The 23561-nt window shown below is 44.8% G+C and overlaps 1 protein-coding gene across 1 annotated transcript in view; it reads right to left on the reverse strand.

Annotated features, from left to right (window-relative positions):
• The window catches only part of LOC122939998 (agouti-signaling protein-like), an 80108-nt gene that overhangs the window by 39453 nt on the left and 17094 nt on the right, over positions 1–23561 (reverse strand). The window contains exons 2-3 of the mRNA XM_044296276.1: positions 17561–17707; positions 16424–16485 (exon numbers count right to left, since the gene is read on the reverse strand). Of these exons, the coding sequence (XP_044152211.1) occupies positions 16424–16485; positions 17561–17707 (209 nt within the window). The remainder of the gene's footprint in view (positions 1–16423; positions 16486–17560; positions 17708–23561) is intronic.

The raw sequence follows: 23561 nt of genomic DNA on the forward strand, positions 1-23561 counted from the left end.
TTTAACCCTCAGTAGTGTGGTTGGTCAAGCTGTGACACCAAGTGCATTTAACCAGCAATAGACTGTTCATTTTTTGGCCATATACTACATCAGGGGCAAGCTGCGCCCGTCACCAAGTGCATTTAACCCTCAGTAGTGTGGTTGGTCAAGCTGTGACACCAAGTGCATTTAACCAGCAATAGTCTGTTCATTTTTTGGCCATATACTACATCAGGGGCAAGCTGCGCCCGTCACCAAGTGCATTTAACCAGCAATAGTCTGTTCATTTTTTGGCCATATACTACATCAGGGGCAAGCTGCGCCTGTCACCAAGTGCATTTAACCAGCAATAGTCTGTTCATTTTTTGGCCATATACTACATCAGGGGCAAGCTGCGCCCGTCACCAAGGGCATTTAACCCTCAGTAGTGTGGTTGGTCAAGCTATCACACCAAGTGCATTTAACCAGCAATAGTCTGTTAATTTTTTGGCCATATACTAAATCAGGGGCAAGCTGCGCCCGTCACCAAGTGCATTTAACCAGCAATAGTCTGTTCATTTTTTGGCCATATACTAAATCAGGGGCAGGCTGCGCCCGTCACCAAGTGCATTTAACCCTCAGTAGTGTGGTTTGTCAAGCTGTGACACCAAGTGCATTTAACCAGCAATAGTCTGTTCATTTTTTGGCCATATACTAAATCAGGGGCAAGCTGCGCCCGTCACCAAGTGCATTTAACCAGCAATAATCTGTTCATTTTTTGGCCATATACTACATCAGGGGCAAGCTGCGCCCGTCACCAAGTGCATTTAACCCTCAGTAGTGTGGTTGGTCAAGCTGTGACACCAAGTGCATTTAACCAGCAATAGTCTGTTCATTTTTTGGCCATATACTACATCAGGGGCAAGCTGCGCCCGTCACCAAGTGCATTTAACCCTCAGTAGTGTGGTTGGTCAAGCTGTCACACCAAGTGCATTTAACCAGCAATAGTCTGTTCATTTTTTGGCCATATACTACATCAGGGGCAAGCTGCGCCTGTCACCAAGTGCATTTAACCCTCAATGGTGTGGTTGTTTTTTTGGCTAAAGCCTACATCAGGGTGAAGCTGTCACACCAAGTGCATTTAACCAGCAATAGTCTGTTCATTTTTTGGCCATATACTAAATCAGGGGCAAGCTGCGCCCGTCACCAAGTGCATTTAACCCTCAGTAGTGTGGTTGGTCAAGCTATCACACCAAGTGCATTTAACCAGCAATAGTCTGTTCATTTTTTGGCCATATACTAAATCAGGGGCAAGCTGCGCCCGTCACCAAGTGCATTTAACCCTCAGTAGTGTGGTTGGTCAAGCTGTGACACCAAGTGCATTTTACCAGCAATAGTCTGTTCATTTTTTGGCCATATACTAAATCAGGGGCAAGCTGCGCCCATCACCAAGTGCATTTAACCAGCAATAGTCTGTTCATTTTTTGGCCATATACTACATCAGGGGCAAGCTGCGCCCGTCACCAAGTGCATTTAACCCTCAGTAGTGTGGTTGGTCAAGCTATCGCACCAAGTGCACTAAACCAGCAATAGTCTGTTCATTTTTTGGCCATATACTACATCAGGGGCAAGCTGCGCCCGTCACCAAGTGCATTTAACCAGCAATAGTCTGTTCATTTTTTGGCCATATACTACATCAGGGGCAAGCTGCGCCCGTCACCAAGTGCATTTAACCCTCAGTAGTGTGGTTGGTCAAGCTATCACACCAAGTGCATTTAACCAGCAATAGTCTGTTCATTTTTTGGCCATATACTACATCAGGGGCAAGCTGCGCCCGTCACCAAGTGCATTTAACCAGCAATAGTGTGGTTATTTTTTGGCCATATCCCAGTCTAATTCTGTCACTAAATCCATACCGGTCACCCAGCGCCTAAATACTAGGCCTCAAATTTATATCCCGCTAAATCTGTCGTTACCGCTGTACTGTTGTGGCTGGGCAAGTTATTTAGTGTCCGTCAAAGCACATTTTTTGTTCAGGGTTGAAATACAATTCCCAATTTAGCAATTTCATAATTTAGTGGTTTCTGCTATATCAGAGCTATTTGAAATCTATCCCTAAAAGGGTATATAATATTCAAGGTGCACATAGGGTCATTCAGAATAACTTCACACACACGCTACTGTGCATTTCCAAGTCCAATTCTGTTAGTAAATCCATACCGGTCACCCAGCGCCTAAATACTAGGCCTCAAATTTATATCCCGCTAAATCTCTCGTTACCGCTGTCCTGTTGTGGCTGGGAAAGTTATTTAGTGTCCGTCAAAGCACATTTTTTGTTCTGGGTTGAAATACAATTCCCAATTTAGCAATTTCATAATTTAGTGGTTTCTGCTATATCAGAGCTATTTGAAATCTATCCCTAAAAGGGTATATAATATTCAAGGTGCACATAGGGTCATTCAGAATAACTTCACACACACGCTACTGTGCATTTCCAAGTCTAATTCTGTTAGTAAATCCATACCGGTCACCCAGCGCCTAAATACTAGGCCTCAAATTTATATCCCGCTAAATCTCTCGTTACCGCTGTCCTGTTGTGGCTGGGAAAGTTATTAGTGTCCGTCAAAGCACATTTTTTGTTCTGGGTTGAAATACAATTCCCAATTTAGCAATTTCATAATTTAGTGGTTTCTGCTATATCAGAGCTATTTGAAATCTATCCCTAAAAGGGTATATAATATTCAAGGTGCACATAGGGTCATTCAGAATAACTTCACACACACGCTACTGTGCATTTCCAAGTCTAATTCTGTTAGTAAATCCATACCGGTCACCCAGCGCCTAAATACTAGGCCTCAAATTTATATCCCGCTAAATCTCTCGTTACCGCTGTCCTGTTGTGGCTGGGAAAGTTATTAGTGTCCGTCAAAGCACATTTTTTGTTCTGGGTTGAAATACAATTCCCAATTTAGCAATTTCATAATTTAGTGGTTCCTGCTATATCAGAGCTATTTGAAATCTATCCCTAAAAGGGTATATAATATTCAAGGTGCACATAGGGTCATTCAGAATAACTTCACACACACGCTACTGTGCATTTCCAAGTCCAATTCTGTTAGTAAATCCATACCGGTCACCCAGCGCCTAAATACTAGGCCTCAAATTTATATCCCGCTAAATCTCTAGTTACCGCTGTCCTGTTGTGGCTGGGAAAGTTATTTAGTGTCCGTCAAAGCACATTTTTTGTTCTGGGTTGAAATACAATTCCCAATTTAGCAATTTCATAATTTAGTGGTTCCTGCTATATCAGAGCCATTTGAAATCTATCCCTAAAAGGGTATATAATATTCAAGGTGCGCATAGGGTCATTCAGAATAACTTCACACACACGCTACTGTGCATTTCCAAGTCCAATTCTGTTAGTAAATCCATACCGGTCACCCAGCGCCTAAATACTAGGCCTCAAATTTATATCCCGCTGAATTTGAATACAATACATTGGGCCAAATAATATTTTTGTTGTTGTGGTGAACCATAACAATGAGGAAAACATCTAGTAAGGGACGCGGACGTGGACATGGTCGTGGTGGTGTTAGTGGACCCTCTGGTGCTGGGAGAGGACGTGGCCGTTCTGCCACATCCACACGTCCTAGTGTACCAACTACCTCAGGTCCCAGTAGCCGCCAGAATTTACAGCGATATATGGTGGGGCCCAATGCCGTTCTAAGGATGGTAAGGCCTGAGCAGGTACAGGCATTAGTCAATTGGGTGGCCGACAGTGGATCCAGCACGTTCACATTATCTCCCACCCAGTCTTCTGCAGAAAGCGCACAGATGGCGCCTGAAAACCAACCGCATCAGTCTGTCACATCACCCCCATGCATACCAGGGAAACTGTCTCAGCCTCAAGTTATGCAGCAGTCTCTTATGCTGTTTGAAGACTCCGCTGGCAGGGTTTCCCAAGGGCATCCACCTAGCCCTTCCCCAGCGGTGAAAGACATAGAATGCACTGACGCACAACCACTTATGTTTCCTGATGATGAGGACATGGGAATACCACCTCAGCATGTCTCTGATGATGACGAAACACAGGTGCCAACTGCTGCGTCTTTCTGCAGTGTGCAGACTGAACAGGAGGTCAGGGATCAAGACTGGGTGGAAGACGATGCAGGGGACGATGAGGTCCTAGACCCCACATGGAATGAAGGTCGTGCCACTGACTTTCACAGTTCGGAGGAAGAGGCAGTGGTGAGACCAAGCCAACAGCGTAGCAAAAGAGGGAGCAGTGGGCAAAAGCAGAACACCCGCCGCCAAGAGACTCCGCCTGCTACTGACCGCTGCCATCTGGGACCGAGCACCCCAAAGGCAGCTTCAAGGAGTTCCCTGGCATGGCACTTCTTCAAACAATGTGCTGACGACAAGACCCGAGTGGTTTGCACGCTGTGCCATCAGAGCCTGAAGCGAGGCATTAACGTTCTGAACCTGAGCACAACCTGCATGACCAGGCACCTGCATGCAAAGCATGAACTGCAGTGGAGTAAACACCTTAAAACCAAGGAAGTCACTCAGGCTCCCCCTGCTACCTCTTCTGCTGCTGCCGCCTCGGCCTCTTCTGCTGCTGCCGCCTCGGCCTCTTCCTCCGCCTCTGGAGGAACGTTGGCACCTGCCGCCCAGCAAACAGGGGATGTACCACCAACACCACCACCACCACCTCCGTCACCAAGCGTCTCAACCATGTCACACGCCAGCGTTCAGCTCTCCATCTCACAAACATTTGAGAGAAAGCGTAAATTCCCACCTAGCCACCCTCGATCCCTGGCCCTGAATGCCAGCATTTCTAAACTACTGGCCTATGAAATGCTGTCATTTAGGCTGGTGGACACAGACAGCTTCAAACAGCTCATGTCGCTTGCTGTCCCACAGTATGTTGTTCCCAGCCGCCACTACTTCTCCAAGAGAGCCGTGCCTTCCCTGCACAACCAAGTATCCGATAAAATCAAGTGTGCACTGCGCAACGCCATCTGTAGCAAGGTCCACCTAACCACAGATACGTGGACCAGTAAGCACGGCCAGGGACGCTATATCTCCCTAACTGCACACTGGGTAAATGTAGTGGCAGCTGGGCCCCAGGCGGAGAGCTGTTTGGCGCACGTCCTTCCGCCGCCAAGGATCGCAGGGCAACATTCTTTGCCTCCTGTTGCCACCTCCTCCTTCTCGGCTTCCTCCTCCTCTTCTTCCACCTGCTCATCCAGTCAGCCACACACCTTCACCACCAACTTCAGCACAGCCCGGGGTAAACGTCAGCAGGCCATTCTGAAACTCATATGTTTGGGGGACAGGCCCCACACCGCACAGGAGTTGTGGCGGGGTATAGAACAACAGACCGACGAGTGGTTGCTGCCGGTGAGCCTCAAGCCCGGCCTGGTGGTGTGTGATAATGGGCGAAATCTCGTTGCAGCTCTGGCACTAGCCAATTTGACGCATTCCCTTGCTTGGCGCATGTGCTGAATTTGGTGGTGCAGAAGTTCATTCACAACTACCCCGACATGTCAGAGCTGCTGCATAAAGTGCGGGCCGTCTGTTCGCGCTTCCGGCGTTCACATCCTGCTGCTGCTCGCCTGTCTGCGCTACAGCGTAACTTCGGCCTTCCCGATCACCGCCTCATATGCGACGTGCCCACCAGGTGGAACTCCACCTTGCACATGCTGGACAGACTGTGCGAGCAGCAGCAGGCCATAGTGGAGTTTCAGCTGCAGCACGCACGGGTCAGTCGCACTACAGAACAGCACCACTTCACCACCAATGACTGGGCCTCCATGCGAGACCTGTGTGCCCTGTTGCGCTGTTTCGAGTACTCCACCAACATGGCCAGTGGCGATGACGCCGTTATCAGCGTTACAATACCACTTCTATGTCTCCTTGAGAAAACACTTAGGGCGATGATGGAAGAGGAGGTGGCCCAGGAGGAGGAGGAGGAGGAGGAGGAGGAAGAGGGGTCATTTTTAGCACCAGTCTCTTCGGGCCAGTCTCTTCGAAGTGACTCAGAGGGAGGTTTTTGGCAACAGCAGAGGCCAGGTACAAATGTGGCCAGCCAGGGCCCACTACTGGAGGACGAGGAGGACGAGGATGAGGAGGAGGTGGAGGAGGATGAGGATGAGGATGAGGATGAAGCATGGTCACAGCGGGGTGGCACCCAACGCAGCTCGGGTCCATCACTGGTGCGTGGCTGGGGGGAAAGGCAGGACGATGACGATACTCCTCCCACAGAGGACAGCTTGTCCTTACCCCTGGGCAGCCTGGCACACATGAGCGACTATACGCCTCCCACAGAGGACAGCTTGTCCTTACCCCTGGGCAGCCTGGCACACATGAGCGACTACATGCTGCAGTGCCTGCGCAACGACAGCAGAGTTGCCCACATTTTAACCTGTGCGGACTACTGGGTTGCCACCCTGCTGGATCCACGCTACAAAGACAATGTGCCCACCTTACTTCCTGCACTGGAGCGTGATAGGAAGATGCGCGAGTACAAGCGCACGTTGGTAGACGCGCTACTGAGAGCATTCCCAAATGTCACAGGGGAACAAGTGGAAGCCCAAGGCCAAGGCAGAGGAGGAGCAAGAGGTCGCCAAGGCAGCTGTGTCAATGCCAGCTCCTTTGAGGGCAGGGTTAGCATGGCAGAGATGTGGAAAACTTTTGTCAACACGCCACAGCTAACTGCACCACCACCTGATACGCAACGTGTTAGCAGGAGGCAACATTTCACTAACATGGTGGAACAGTACATGTGCACACCCCTCCACGTACTGACTGATGGTTCGGCCCCATTCAACTTCTGGGTCTCTAAATTGTCCACGTGGCCAGAGCTAGCCTTTTATGCCTTGGAGGTGCTGGCCTGCCCGGCGGCCAGCGTTTTGTCTGAACGTGTATTCAGCACGGCAGGGGGCGTCATTACAGACAAACGCAGCCGCCTGTCTACAGCCAATGTGGACAAGCTGACGTTCATAAAAATGAACCAGGCATGGATCCCACAGGATCTGTCCGTCCCTTGTCCAGATTAGACATTAACTACCTCCCCTTAACCATATATTATTGGACTCCAGGGCACTTCCTCATTCAATCCTATTTTTATTTTCATTTTACCATTTTATTGCGAGGCTACCCAAAGTTGAATGAACCTCTCCTCTGTCTGGGTGCCGGGGCCTAAATATATGCCAATGGACTGTTCCAATGTTGGGTGACGTGAAGCCTGATTCTCTGCTATGACATGCAGAATGATTCTCTGCTGACATGAAGCCAGATCCTCTGTTACGGGACCTCTCTCCTCTGCCTGGGTGCTGGGCCTAAATTTATGAAAATGGACTCTTACAGTGGTGGGTGACGTGAAGCCTGATTCTCTGCTATGATATGAAGACTGATTCTCTGCTGACATGAAGCCAGATTGTCTGTTACGGGACCTCTCTCCTCTGCCTGGGTGCTGGGCCTAAATATATGCCAATGGACTGTTGCAGTGGTGGCTGACGTGAAGCCTCATTCTCTGCTATGACATGCAGACTAATTCTCTGCTGACATTAAGTCAGATCCTCTGTTACGGGACCTCTCTCCTCTGCCTGGGTGCTGGGCCTAAACTTATGAAAATGGACTCTTACAGTGGTGGGTGACGTGAAGCCTCATTCTCTGCTATGACATGCAGACTAATTCTCTGCTGACATGAAGCCAGATTGTCTGTTACGGGACCTCTCTCCTCTGCCTGGGTGCTGGGCCTAAATATATGCCAATGGACTGTTGCAGTGGTGGCTGACGTGAAGCCTCATTCTCTGCTATGACATGCAGACTAATTCTCTGCTGACATGAAGTCAGATCCTCTGTTACGGGACCTCTCTCCTCTGCCTGGGTGCTGGGCCTAAACTTATGAAAATGGACTCTTACAGTGGTGGGTGACGTGAAGCCTCATTCTCTGCTATGACATGCAGACTAATTCTCTGCTGACATGAAGCCAGATTGTCTGTTACGGGACCTCTCTCCTCTGCCTGGGTGCTGGGCCTAAATATATGCCAATGGACTGTTGCAGTGGTGGTGTCACGGCTGGCGATGGGGGAAACCCCCAGCCGTGCGGTACCCAGAGATGTTTGGTCGCTGCAAGACCACAGGATCAGGAAGCAGGTCACCTCCTAAAGTCTCCCTGATCTGACCCTAACTCCTAACCTGCATGGGCCGACCTTTAGGGTAGGAGGACCCATGCGCAGGAACCTCGGGTCCCTACTATCCCTCCGCAGGTCCCTAGGCTAGGAGCTGGATAGACTACCTGTTCCTCCAGAACACGGAGGAACAGGAGCCTAGAAAGGCCAAGCTGGAAATAAAGGGAATCCAATACCACTTATGGCAGTGGCAGGTATGTGGAACTTCAACCTCACCTACCTGCCACAAACACACCGCCCGGAACCCATGCAAAAGTGCTGTCTGTCTACAACAACAGAGAAGACAACAGCACACACCATACATCACACAGGGAACCAGGGAACCATAAGGTGCAACAAGCCAGCAACCACATACACATAAACATAACATCAGACAAGGTAACAAAGGTTTTACTAACAAGGTTTTATGACCAGAAGGATGGTCCTCACCAGGCAGATGGAGGAGACAGGAGGCTGCTCCAGCCAGCATGGCTGAGAGCAACCTACTGAAGCCTGCAAGAGACTCAGGCTATATAGGCCAAAAGGCCACACCCACCAGTCAACCACACCCAGTGACAACACACACACTGGGAAGGGAGTTAACCCTTCCTACACCACAGAAGGGAAAACACCAACTTAAAGGGGAATAGCACACACACTCACTCACCTGTCACCGCTGGCAACGGCATGCGTGGCCACCGTGTCCTGCAGAACAACCAGCAGGCAGAGACCCTGCCACCACATGCACAACACCAGACGTTGCCGCGGACAACCGCAGATGAAGGGAGGTGTCCAAGTGCATACAACCTCGTGCACAACAAACAGACCAGGAAGTGCACACAAACACAGACGAAGGACGTGCACACCAAAACACGTTGCCAAGGGCAACCGCACGCATGCCTGTTATTCGCGGCAACCGCACCTGAGGCAAACCACTAAGTGCCCCCAGCTGCGGTTGCGACAACACCAGACCGCGGATAACTGCATGCGGCTCCCAAGGAGTCACGACCATGACCAGGGGTCGTGACAGGTGGCTGACGTGAAGCCTCATTCTCTGCTATGACATGCAGACTAATTCTCTGCTGACATGAAGTCAGATCCTCTGTTACGGGACCTCTCTCCTCTGCCTGGGTGCTGGGCCTAAACTTATGAAAATGGACTCTTACAGTGGTGGCTGACGTGAAGCCTCATTCTCTGCTATGACATGCAGACTAATTCTCTGCTGACATGAAGCCAGATTGTCTGTTACGGGACCTCTCTCCTCTGCCTGGGTGCTGGGCCTAAATATATGCCAATGGACTGTTGCAGTGGTGGGTGACGTGAAGCCTCATTCTCTGCTATGACATGCAGACTAATTCTCTGCTGACATGAAGCCAGATTGTCTGTTACGGGACCTCTCTCCTCTGCCTGGGTGCTGGGCCTAAATATATGACAATGGACTGTTGCAGTGGTGGCTGACGTGAAGCCTCATTCTCTGCTATGACATGCAGACTAATTCTCTGCTGACATGAAGCCAGATCCTCTGTTACGGGACCTCTCTCCTCTGCCTGGGTGCTGGGCCTAAATTTATGAAAATGGACTCTTACAGTGGTGGGTGACGTGAAGCCTGATTCTCTGCTATGACATGCAGACTGATTCTCTACTGACATGAAGCCAGATTGTCTGTTACGGGACCTCTCTCCTCTGCCTGGGTGCTGGGCCTAAATATATGCCAATGGACTGTTGCAGTGGTGGCTGACGTGAAGCCTCATTCTCTGCTATGACATGCAGACTGATTCTCTGCTGACATGAAGCCAGATTGTCTGTTACGGGACCTCTCTCCTCTGCCTGGGTGCTGGGCCTAAATATATGACAATGGACTGTTGCAGTGGTGGCTGACGTGAAGCCTCATTCTCTGCTATGACATGCAGACTAATTCTCTGCTGACATGAAGCCAGATTCTCTGTTACGGGACCTCTCTCCTCTGCCTGGGTTCTGGGGCCTGAATATCTGAGAATGGACTGTTCCAGTGGTGGGTGACGGGAAGCCAGATTCTCTGCTATGGGACCTCTCTCCAATTGATTTTGGTTAATTTTTATTTATTTAATTTTTATTTTAATTAATTTCCCACATTTGTTTGCAGGGGATTTACCTACATGTTGCTGCCTTTTGCAGCCCTCTAGCCCTTTCCTGGGCTGTTTTACAGCCTTTTTAGTGCCGAAAAGTTCGGGTCCCCATTGACTTCAATGGGGTTCGGGTTCGGGACGAAGTTCGGATCCCGAACCCGAACATTTTCGGGAAGTTCGGCCGAACTTCTCGAACCCGAACATCCAGGTGTTCGCTCAACTCTAGTGGTCAGGTTTCCTGATGCAGTTTTTGGAATCCAAAATCAGGAGTGGATCATAAAAGTAGAAAAAGTATATAGGACAGATGTGACTTATTTTTTTATTAACTCCTGGCTTCTAAAACTGCATCAGGAAATTTGAATGTGTGGCTGTACCCTTATCATTTCTAAATTGATGTTAGTTAAGAGACCTGGTGATCTCAATATTTCTGGAGCAGAATCTTACTTACGTGACCAGAGAAGAGTCATATTTTCAAGCTCTGACTCATCTCAGGTTAATTTCCATATGTATCAAATCAGTTTTTTTTACACAATAAAAGCACTCAGAGCTATGGGGACTGGGTATTGCAGATGTGCTAGCGGCCATCTAGCAGACCATGTCATCAGCTCTATACACAAAATCCCAGTGACAGGTACCCTTTAAGAAAAATTCAGCCCTGTGTTCATTGCGCAAAAGAGTGTTATAAATAAAAATTTCCAATTCTTCTGCCTCTTTGGGATTGGAAGTTGCCTTTTAATATGACAAATTTCATATGTTCTTCATTGTATCCTGGGCAACAAAAATATTTGTCCACAACAACAACAGTTGAGACTTCATCCTTGCTTTGAGTTTCTGTCCTGTTTCTCCAACATAGAAACCCCAAAAATACATTTCCAGAATGCATCTCTTTTTCTGTAAGCTAATTAAGGACTTAAGGTCCCTTTACATATAACAATTTAGCAAGCGATTGTTGGGAAGGAAGCGTTCCTTCCCGGCAAGCGCCTGCTGATCAGTGAAGAAGACTATGGAGTCAGTACAGGGAGGAGGGCCATTGTTCGTCCTCATACATAGTCATTGTTTGCTAGCAGCAGAATGCTGTTTAGATGGCATGATCTGCTGCCAGCAATCGACAATTTACGGGTCTGCATGAATGATGTGATTACCCAATGAACAAGCGTTTTGAGTAATCGGTTTACTCCACCGGATAATCACTAATGTGTGTTCCTATGAACTCCTGTTAGTGATTATCTGGCCCATTCTCAGCCTGTGTAAAGGGCCCTTTACTCTCTAATGTAATTTTATTACTCTTTTGTTTTTTTTAAACATCCATTTATTACACCATGTCTTTGTTTTTTTGTGGATAGGTTTGTGTTTTTTCGCAGCACAGAGCATCATAGACAGGGAGGTTTTTCAGTGATTTTCTGTGCCTGGATTGATGGTCTGTACGGAAAAGTGGACATGTGAATTTGGCCCCATTCACGCGACCATATTTTTGCTCCGCATCAAATCTGCATATTTTGCAGATCAGATGCAGACCCATTCAATTTCAATGGGTCAGCAAAGAATAATGTCCATTTGGGGATAAGAATAGGCATTTTAAAATAAAAAATAAAAAATTCTAATGCCAGATGCAGCAAACAGATAATTGTGTGACATCTTTACCGCAGCTCCCCATTAAATATTATTTTTATCATTAATTATACTTTAAAGGGATGTCCAGGTTATATAAAAAATAAAGCACTGCAAATCTGATGGTCAGAAATATATACATAAGCTATGCAAGTTTTAGGCCCAAAAAATAAAAATAATTTATATTTATTTACCTAGTTCTGTCCTGGTCCCTTTGTTTACATGCACTTGCATGTAAACAACAATTTCTGAGGTTTTCCTCATGACTATTTGTGGATGTCAACAAAAACTGCCTTTACCCTCCCTCTTACTGCTGGTATACTCATGTTGTATTTGTGGGACTACAAGTCCCAGCTGTACGGTACAATCACATTGCTGATCTTCCCCCTATCTGTACTTCCTCACAACCAGCAGAATATAGAGGAGAGGACTCCTCTGGTCTTTGTCAGTTATGTGTCTGCTCGATCTTTTGCACAGCAGTTATCTCCTCACTGCCTGGAGAAGAGGAAATCCTGCAGATGCTCAGTACCTGAGGCAGAGCCTCCAACCCTGAGTCTGTGCTGCTTATGGTAGAAGGGGTAAAACTTTGCTACATAATCCAGTAGAAGGGGAGAGACAGGGTAGACTACTCAGCCAGCAGTACAGGGGGCGTGGCTTGCTGCTCCAACCATCACAGCCTTCACAGTGAGGTTCCGTGCACAGCAGCAGACCTGCTCCTCCTGCTCCCTCAGGCTTGTAGATAGAACGTCATCAGAGCAGAAGGAGAAGCTGACATCACAGGTCATGTGACCTCTGCTAACTAGGAGAATGGGGCCACTGGAGATTTAGTAAGTGAACTGACAACCCCTTACATTTCCTTAGTTAGAAACATATAAAGTGCAAAAAAATAACCGCCCCTGGACCGCCCCTTTAACCACTTCAACCCCCCTAGCTGAAACACCCTTAATGACCAGGCCACTTTTTACACTTCTGCACTACACTACTTTCACTGTTTATTGCTCGGTCATGCAACTTACCACCAAAATGACTTTTACCTCCTTTTCTTCTCACTAATAGAGCTTTCATTTGGTGGTATTTCATTGCTGCTGACATTTTTTACTTTTTTTGTTATTAATCGAAATTTAATGATTTTTTGCAAAAAAATGACATTTTTCACTTTCAGTTGTAAAATTTTGCAAAAAAAAAACTACATCCATTTATAAATTTTTCACTAAATTTATTGTTCTACATGTCTTCGATAAAAAAAAATGTTTGGGTAAAAAAATAAATAAAAATGGTTTGGGTAAAAGTTATAGCGTTTACAAACTATGGTACAAAAATGTGAATTTCCGCTTTTTGAAGCAGCTCTGACTTTCTGAGCACCTGTCATGTTTCCTGAGGTTCTACAATGGCCAGACAGCACAAACACCCACAAATGACCCCATTTCGGAAAGTAGACACCCTAAGGTATTCACTGATGGGCATAGTGAGTTCATAGAACTTTTTATTTTTTGTCACAAGTTAGCGGAAAATGATGATTTTTTTTTTTTTTCTTACAAAGTCTCATATTCCACTAACTTGTGACAAAAAATAAAAACTTCCATGAACTCACTATGCCCATCACGAAATACCTTGGGGGGTCTTCTTTCAAAAATGGGGTCACTTGTGGGGCCCAAATGCGTGCAAAGTAGTTTGAAATCAAAATCTGTAAAAAATGACTGGTGAAATCCGAAAGGTGCTCTTTGGAATGTGTGCCCCTTTGCCCACCTAGGCTGCAAAAAAAAAAATGTCACACATCTGGTATCGCCGTACCCAGGAGAAGTTGGGGAATGTGTTTTGGGGTGTCATTTTACATATACCCATGCTGGGTGAGAGAAATATCTTGGCAAAAGACAACTTTTCCCCTTTTTCTTTATACAAAGTTGGCATTTGACCAAGATATTTCTCTCACCCAGCATGGGTATATGTAAAAAGACACCCCAAAACACATTGCCCAACTTCTCCTGAGTACGGAGATACCAGATGTGTGACACTTTTTTGCAGCCTAGGTGGGCAAAGGGGCCCACATTCCAAAGAGCACCTTTAGGATTTCACCGGCCATTTTTTACAGATTTTGATTTCAAACTACTTCGCACACATTAGGGCCCCTAAATTGCCAGGGCAGTATAACTACCCCACAAGTGACCCCATTTTGGAAAGAAGACACCCCAAGGTATTCCGTGAGGGGCATGGCGAGTTCCTAGAATTTTTTATTTTTTGTCACAAGTTAGTGGAATATGAGTCTTTGTAAGAAAAAAAATAAATAAATAAAAAATCATAATTTTCCGCTAACTTTTGACAAAAAATAAAAAATTCTAGGAACTCGCCATGCCCCTCACGGAATACCTTGGTGTCTTCTTTCCAAAATGGGGTCACTTGTGGGGTAGTTATACTGCCCTGGCATTCTAGGGGCCCTAATGTGTGGTAAGTAGTTTGAAATCAAAATGTGTAAAAAATGACCTGTGAAATCCTAAAGGTGCACCTTGGAATGTGTGCCCCTTTGCCCACCTAGGCGGCAAAAAAGTGTCACACATGTGGTATCGCCGTACTCAGGAGAAGTTGGGGAATGTGTTTTGGGGTGTCATTTTACATATACCCATGCTGGGTGAGAGAAATATCTTGTCAAAAGACAACTTTTCAATTTTTTTTATACAAAGTTGGCATTTGACCAAGATATTTATCTCACCCAGCATGGGTATATGTAAAATGACACCCCAAAACACATTCCCCAACTTCTTATGAGTACGGCGATACCAAGTGTGTGACACTTTTTTGCAGCCTAGATGCTCAAAGCGGCCCAAATCCCTTTTAGGAGGGCATTTTTAGACATTTGGATCCCAGACTTCTTTTCACGCTTTCGGGCCCCTAAAATGCCAGGGCAGTATAAATACCCCACATGTGACCCCATTTTGGAAAGAAGACACCCCAAGGTATTCAATGAGGGGCATGGCGAGTTCATAGATTTTTTTTTTGGGGGCACAAGTTAGCGGAAATTGATTTTCTTTTGTATTTTCTCACAAAGTCTCCCTTTCCGCTAACTTGGGACAAAAATTTCAATCTTTCATAGACTCAATATGCCCCTCACGGAATACCTTGGGGTGTCTTCTTTCCGAAATGGGGTCACATGTGGGGTATTTATACTACCCTGGCATTTTAGGGGCCCTAAAGCGTGAGAAGAAGTCTGGAATATAAATGTCTAAAAAATTTTACGCATTTGGATTCCGTGAGGGGTATGGTAAGTTCATGTGAGATTTTATTTTTTGACACAAGTTAGTGGAATATGAGACTTTGTAAGAAAAAAATAAATAAAAACAATTTCCGCTAAATGTCTGAATGGAGCCTTACAGGGGGGTGATCAATGACAGGGGGGTGATCAGGGAGTCTATATGGGGTGATCACCCCCCTGTCATTGATCATCCCCCTGTAAGGCTCCATTCAGACGTCCGTATGTGTTTTGCGGATCCGATCCATGTATCCATGGATCCGTAAAAATTATACGGACGTCTAAATGGAGCCTTACAGGGGGGTGATCAGGGAGTCTATATGGGGTGATCACCCCCCTGTCATTGATCAATACCCTGTAAGGCTCCATTCAGACGTCCGTATGTGTTTTGCGGATTCGATCCATGTATCCGTAAAAAACATACGGACGTCTGAATGGAGCCTTCCAGGGGGGTGATCAATGACAGGGGGTGATCAGGGAGTCTATATGGGGTGATCAGGGGTGATCACGGGTTAATAAGGGGTTAATAAGTGACAAGGGGGGGGGGTGTAGTGTAGTGGTGTTTGGTGCTACTTATTACTGAGCTGCCTGTGTCCTCTGGTGGTCGATCCAAGCAAAAGGGACCACCAGAGGACCAGGTAGCAGGTATATTAGACGCTGTTATCAAAAAGGCGTCTAATATACCTGTTAGGGGTTAAAAAAATCGCATCTCCAGCCTGCCAGCGAACGATTGCCGCTGGCAGGCTGGAGATCCACTCGCTTACCTTCCGATCCTGTGAACGCGCGCGCCTGTGTGCGCGCGTTCACAGGAAATCTCGCATCTCGCGAGATGACGCGTATATGCGTGACTCTGCGCAGCGCTGCCGCCTCCGGACCGCGATCCTGCGTTAGGCGGTCTGGAGGCGATTAAAGGCAAAGTACAGGTAATTGTTAAGATCATAGAAATGGGTATAAATAAACTGATAAAAAGGTGTTCAGAACATATCTATAAAGGCCCTGTCCCTGGTGGCACTTTTTTAAATACAAATGTGTTATATGTGATTGCAGGAATGTAGTAATGCTTTCTAGAACATTGTTTTAACACAATGGTGAATGCACCAAAAGGCATGCATCCTCTCGATCCTGTCGAGGGACAGATTAGTATTTTACTCCGTTATTAATAAATCCCCCATTGTATGTACTCATTGCCTGTTCACAAACAGCATTGCCCACGTACTGTAGCTTCATTCCGCTGCTGTCCCTAAAATTTGCCCTCTGTTCTGGGACAGAAATCAGAATGTGTAGAATAAAACATCAGAATCTCACTTCACTATGTATTGCCATATCTACCGTACCTTTGCCCATTTATTCTTTTCAGCTTCTGCTCTGCTCACCCTCCGAGAAGCTTTTTTCAAATCTGAGGAATACAACACAGTATTTAGCTGCATTTACTTGCTTTGTGATTCATTTTAAATGACTGCAAGGCTTAGGCAGAGACTCGTGGCCATGTGACATGATGCTACATTGCAGCAAATGATAGTGAATGTAGTTGTGCTGTGACCCACAAGTTACGGTGACCATCACCACATTTGGCAGAAATACAAACCTGGTTTTAGGCTAGCAGCAGGACATTGGCGTCTTTTGTCAAATGTCACAAGATGCTGTATACAGGTCCCTTTACACAGCCCTAATATCTGCCGGTGTAAAGGTACTGCCGATTACCCGACGAATGAGTTAAACACTCATTCATTGGGTAATGTGATTGTTTATGCGAACACCTAAATCATTCTTGTTTAGACGGCTCAATCTCCTGCCAGCAGTGATTTTTGTAGTGACGATCACTCATCCCCATACTGTGGAGGAGATCACTGCATGTAAATGCAGTGGTTTCCTTCACTGACAAGCAGCTGCTTGCTGGGAAGGAACACTTCCCTCCTGACACTAGCCTGCTGAATGGTTCAGTGTAAAGGAACTATAAAAGGGTTGTCCCATGAAAAATATCCTACAGTTTTCAAACCAGCAGCTAGAGCTGAATACTTTTGAAATTGCATGTGATTAAAACTTTATTATAGCCTCAAAATTAATCAATACAATGTGTCTGTATAGCGCCACCTGCTGTTTGTTTTTTCTTATTTCTTTGACCTGCTCATTGAGATGGCCGCACATGCTAAGTTTCATCCTTAAACTGCCTCCTAAGCTGTGATAGGGAGAGCATGGACACGCCCCCTGAGCTGTGATAGGGAGAGCATGGACACGCCTCCTGAGCTGCAGCACAGAGGACACTCCCTTTGAGCTGCCAGCTTGATATAAATCTAGCAGAGCAATGAATGGGGAGATTTCTGGATCCATGGGAGGTACAGGGCTGGTTCTAGCTTTGTTAGAAAAAGGATGTCATGTACTGTATGATGTCTGAATTTCATTTTTTTACATTACTCATGGGATAACCGCGTTAACTCAATCTTGATTGACAGATGTATTTGTTGTTTACTCACCAATAATGGATATTGGTGGAATAATCTCTGGAACACGGAAAATATTGCGACTGCTGACTTTCTCTTGTTTTTCCACTGGAATAATATGAGATTCTGCAACCCATATAATATAGGCTAAAAGAAGACTTAAATGTAACCCATTCATGTCTGTTAAAAAGAAAACATATCACTTGTTAGCGTATATGTTGTAAGGCTGATCAGTTTAAACAATGCAAAATTAAAGTACAATGAAATAATCAGAATGAATCCTTCCATTACTTAGTTTACCCAAGCAGTACAAAACTTGTTCGAATTCTGTCAATGAAAAATTACTTTCTTTCACTGTTGATTTAGTTTTTAGTTTTTCTGCACAGATATCATCAGTTTTTATGCATGTGAATTAAAACAGAAGAAAGAGGCTCATGCACACAGTCATAGTTTCAGTCTGCAATCCGTTATTTGTGGTTCAGTTTATCTCAATGGATCCGCAAAAGATGGGAACAGCACTCATGTCCATTCTGTGGCCTCGCAAAAAATCTCATGTATCCTATTCCTGTTCTGTCCGACAAGGATAGGACATTTTGAGAGATTAGCAGTCTGCAAAACATTTATGGTTGTGTGCATGAGCCCTAACACTCAGCATTACTTAGCAACCATCAGTGAAAAGCAAATCTTTTAGTGCGTTCATTTTTTTTCACTGACCCATTGATTTTAATGGACCCATACTGAATGAAAAACCAATGAAGATAGAGTGTGCTTCAGTTTTCCCTGAATAGACAGTTTGTGAATATATCCAATGATTTTAATGTGTCAACCTTAGGCCTCGTTCACGTGACCGTTGGTGTCCCGTTCCCGTATTGCGGACCGCATTTGCGGATCCGCAATACACAGGACCGTTCCGTTGTTATTCTGCATCACGGATGCATACCCATTCATTTCAATGGGTCCGCAAATCCGGAGATGCGGCACGGAACGGAACACTACGGAGTGCTTTCTGAGGTTCTGTTCTGTGCCTCCGCACCGCAAAAAAGTAGAACATGCTCTATATTTTTTGCGGAATGGAGGGATCGTGGACTCATTCAAGTAAATGGGTCTGCGATCCCCATGCGCCTGCCCCACAGAAGGTGCTGGTGCATTGCAGTCTGCAATTTGCGGTACACAGCACAGGCACGGGCTTCACACATTAGAGTTAACGAGTCCTTAGTCTGGATGTGATTTTTCGAGTAAAAAAAAATTAAGAATATAACGAATTTCCAAATTTGCGAATATTCAACGAATATTCTACAAAATATTTTTGAAATATCGCAAATTCGAATATGACCCCTGCCGCTCATCACTAGCAGCCATATAGCGCAGAATGTCATGCTAGCCAGGCCGACAGTGGTGACAGAAGCCATATGGTACTGAATTTGATGGTAGGCTGGCAGACAGTGGCATGATGGGGTACTGTCAGCAAGGGCAGACTCATTCATGCTCTAATTGGCCTGAAAATTGATATATAAAGCGATCTAGTCTCCTTGGACTATAAAAATATATTGTCTTTTGTAATTCATTTTTTCTATTTTTTTCTCTCTTTCTAGTTGGGACCAAAACGTCCAAAAATTATGCTTTAACTGGTCTGGGGCAAATCACTGCCCCTTTTTATACACACATATACACTAATGTCAGAAGAAAGAGTGGCTCGTTCTACACAAGCATCCAAAAATGATGTCTTAACAGGGAAGAATGCCTGCCTATATTTATACATGCACAAGTGTTAATTGTCAGAAGAAAGAGTGGCTTGTTCTGAACAAGCCTAGAGAAAGTCTCCCTTTTAATTGGGAGCAGCAGCAGTACAATGAAAGGATAGGGTAAAAGTGGCATGTGGCTGCAATAATAGCGGCAACTAGAGATGAGCGAATCAAATTCAGATGGAACATCCAAAGTCGATTTGCAAAAAAATTGGCTCTAATACTATACGGAGCAGGATCTCCGTACAGTATTAGAATGTATTGCCTCCGATGAGCCGAAGTTACTGCTTTGCAAAGTCTCGCGAGACTTCGCGTAATAATTTTATAAATTTATTTGTACTGTAAAAAACTATTTCCCGAACTCTGGTTCGATTCCAAATGGTACCTTGGAACAAAAAAACATGATTGTTTTAAAAAAAATGCTTTATTATGTAAAACTGAAGCAAACAAAAAAGTAGACATATTTGATATCCATATTCATAACAACTTGCTCTGTAAAAAATAGCGCATGATCCCCTGAGATGAACCTGTCACATGAACATTGTAAAGAGATAAAAACTGTGCCAGAATAGCCATTTTTTGTTACCGTGCCTCACAAAAAGCATCATATATACCCAAACCCCAAATTAATATCAATAAGGACTTTTGTCTCCGTTTGCATAACGGAAACGGGACGGAAACGTTATGATTCCCATAGACTTCTATTAAGACGGAATGCCTTTTAAAGGCTTCGGTTTTACATTCCGTCACAATATAAGTCTATGGGCAGTATAACTGATCCGTCCTTCCGTCTTATGGATTCCGTTATTTTCCGTTATGACCAGGTTATAATGGAAAGCCATAATGGAATCCAGAACGCAGATGTGAACCCACCCTTAGAAGTATTATTTAGTTTGTTTTCTGGTCATCCAATCAAATGCAGGCCACATGATAGTCTAAAATTGAACGGTATTAAAACTGATGGGTAACCTTTCTGGTTCATTATTTATTGCAGTCTGTCTAAATCTTTCACCTCACCAGTACTTAAGGAAAGACTAAATACAGGATCCAACCAACAGATTAGACTTTGCGCTAATTCTAAAAGCTTTATCCTAGCAGCACCCTGGTATTCACCCATTTACCCCTATACAGAGATCCGGACTTCACTGCAGATGAGTCCCCAGGCCACTACCAAAGCTGACCCACAGGGGTCAGACATACTGACACAGGGCACCGAGGCGTCTAGCAAAATCAAAAGAAAAAGGGAAAAGTCTAGTATTGTGTTAGCCAGTAGAAAATTAGGTTAGTGCTCTCATGCAGAGAAACAAAATAAGAGTATTGCAGGTTTAATACCTTTTAATGGCTAACAGAAATAGAAGTAATGATGTTACATAGCCTTCACCAGGCATACTACAAGAATGTATGAAGAAACAGCTATATATATATATATATATATATATACAATAAGAACAGAAACATGGGGGAATGAATGGACATTTGAAAAACAACAGAATATCAAAGATCTTGAGAAAGAGTCCTTAATTATCTTACAGATAAGGGGTGTGTAAGTTTTATGGTAGCTAAAGTAATCATATCTCAGAGACCTGGTGCCTCCACTATGTCTATAGAACACTCTTTAGATCTTGTAGTGTTTCATAAATTCCGGGGACAAATTCTGTCCAGTATTCAGAGTGTCAAGCAGTGTTAGGCCCCTTTCACACGGGCGAGTTTTCCGTGCGGGTGCGATGCGTGCGGTGAACGCATTGCACCCGCACTGAATCCTGACCCATTCATTTCTATGGGGCTGTGCACACGAGCGGTGATTTTCACGCATCACTTATGCGTTGCGTGAAAATCGCAGCATGCTCCTCTTTGTGCGTTTTTCACGTAACGCAGGCCCTATAGAAATGAATGGGGTTGCGTGAAAATCGCATGCATCCGCAAGCAAGTGCGGATGCGGTGCGATTTACACGCATGGGTTCTAGGTGACAGTCTATTCACTGTATTATTTTCCCTTATAACATGGTTATAAGGGAAAATAATAGCATTCTGAATACAGAATGCTTAGTATAATAGTGCTGGAAGGGTTAAAAATAATAAAAAAGTTAACTCACCTTCTCCTCTTGTTAGCGTAGATCCCGGTCTGTTCTTTAGCTGTGGCTGAAGGACCTTTGATGACGTCAGATCACATGCTCTATCACCATGGTGATGGACCATGTGATTGGAGCATGTGATCTGACATCACCTCAGGTCATTCAGTCCACAGCTAAAGAACAGACCGGCATCTATGCTAACAAGAGGAGAAGGTGAGTTAACTTTTTTATTATTTTTAACCCTTCCAGCACTATTATACTAAGCATTCTGTATTCAGAATGCTATTATTTTCCCTTATAACCATGTTATAAGGGAAAATAATACAATCTTCAGAACATCAATCCCAAGCCCGAACTTCTGTGAAGAAGTTCGGGTCTGGGTACCAAACATGCGCGATTTTTCTCACGCGAGTGCAAAACGCATGACAATGTTTTGCACTCGCGCGGAAAAATCGCGCATTTTCCCGCAACGCACCCGCCTCTTATCCGGGCAAAAAACATGACGCCCGTGTGAAAGAGGCCTTATAAATTTGTTTTCCCAAATTCTTCTGGCTCTTTGAGATTTTAAATTACCTTTTCATATAAGAACTTTAATGTGTCCTTCATTGTGTCCCGAGCTACAGAAATTCTTAGCCACAGGAAAGTGTAGCTTCTTCTCTTTAATTATGTGGTGGTGGGGTCTCATTCTGGCTTTTAGTTTATGTCCCGTTTCTCCAACATAGAGGCCCCAACTGGACATTTAGTGCAGATAATCAGATACACAACATTAGATGTAGAACATGTGAATATCCCAGGGAACTTATAGTCCTGCTGTGTTGAGGATCTGGATCTTATCTGTTGTCATTATATGGGAACATGTTTAGCATCTTCTTTTATTACGGGGATAGGTTCTATTTTGTGTGGTACATGGCCATGAACTTTAGTTCAGGATATTCCTCAGATTTGAAGGTTGTCGGTAAGATAGTAAAAAATTATTTTTAGACGTTTATTTATATGTAGCGCATGGTTTCATTTTTTGGCAGTTTTCCTCCATACCTCTAGTTGTGGGTAACTCATAATCAGGGACAGACCAGGATCAGGGATGATGAAGTGAGTGTAATATGGGAAATGATTAGAGGTCAGGGCAGACAGTGTAGGATCAATATGGAGATCTGGTTCAGGTCAGGTCATGGCAGAGGAGGATCATAGTTCAGAAAAAGGGCAGAAAGTTGGTACACAGTAGACAACAGAATACAGAAGAATGCAGGAACTTATCAAACTAGGAAACCTATTGCTCCTGGATAGCATGTGGTGGTATACTGGAGACCAAACTACATATATAGTGTATGTATAGTGTAGGCAAGGTATGTACCAAGTATGTCCTCCTTTACATTTCTGCATAGGTTGTTACCCAGTTTTCCCAGACTGCCGAATTCCTAATTTGCATAGTTATATAGCAATACATTTCTTCATATAGCTAGACCAACTTTCTGTTAAAGTGTAACTGTCATCCTTTTTTTTCATTTTTGTAAGTGTAAGGCCTCTTTCACACTACAGTATGTTGAATTCAGTGTTTTGCGTTCCGTTTTTCACGGATCCGTTGTTCCGTTTTTTGCTTCCGTTGTGGTTCCGTTTCCGTTCCGTTGTTCCGTTCCGTTTTTCCGTATGGCATATACAGTATACAGTAATTACATAGAAAAAATTGGGCTGGGCATAACATTTTCAATTGATGGTTCCGCAAAAAACGGAACGGATACGGAAGACATACGGATGCATTTCCGTATGTGTTCCGTTTTTTTTGCGGACCCATTGACTTGAATGGAGCCACGGACTGTGATTTGCAGCCAAATATAGGACATGTTCTATCTTTTCAACGGAACGGAAAAACTGAAAAACGGAAACGGAATGCATATGGAACACATTCCGTTTTTTTGCGGAACCATTGAAATGAATGGTTCCGTATACGGACCGTATACGGAACGCAAAAAACGGACAGCAAAACGGAAAGAAAAAACGGTAGTGTGAAAGAGGCCTAAAGGGCAGTGATACTGACCATTTTTGTAATATATTTTAATTAATTAAATCATACACTTCTATGAGGAAAAATAGCTCTAAAGTGGCCCATTTTGAGCCTTAGCAACGCTCCTCCATCTTCTGTTTACATAACTGTGGAGACGCGCTCCACACTGACTGTGTTATGTAAACAGAAGACAGAGGAGCGTTGCTAAGGCTCAAAATGGG

This window comes from Bufo gargarizans, chromosome 6 (genome assembly GCF_014858855.1).
Source record: "Bufo gargarizans isolate SCDJY-AF-19 chromosome 6, ASM1485885v1, whole genome shotgun sequence".
In the NCBI taxonomy this organism is placed as follows: Eukaryota; Metazoa; Chordata; class Amphibia; order Anura; family Bufonidae; genus Bufo; species Bufo gargarizans.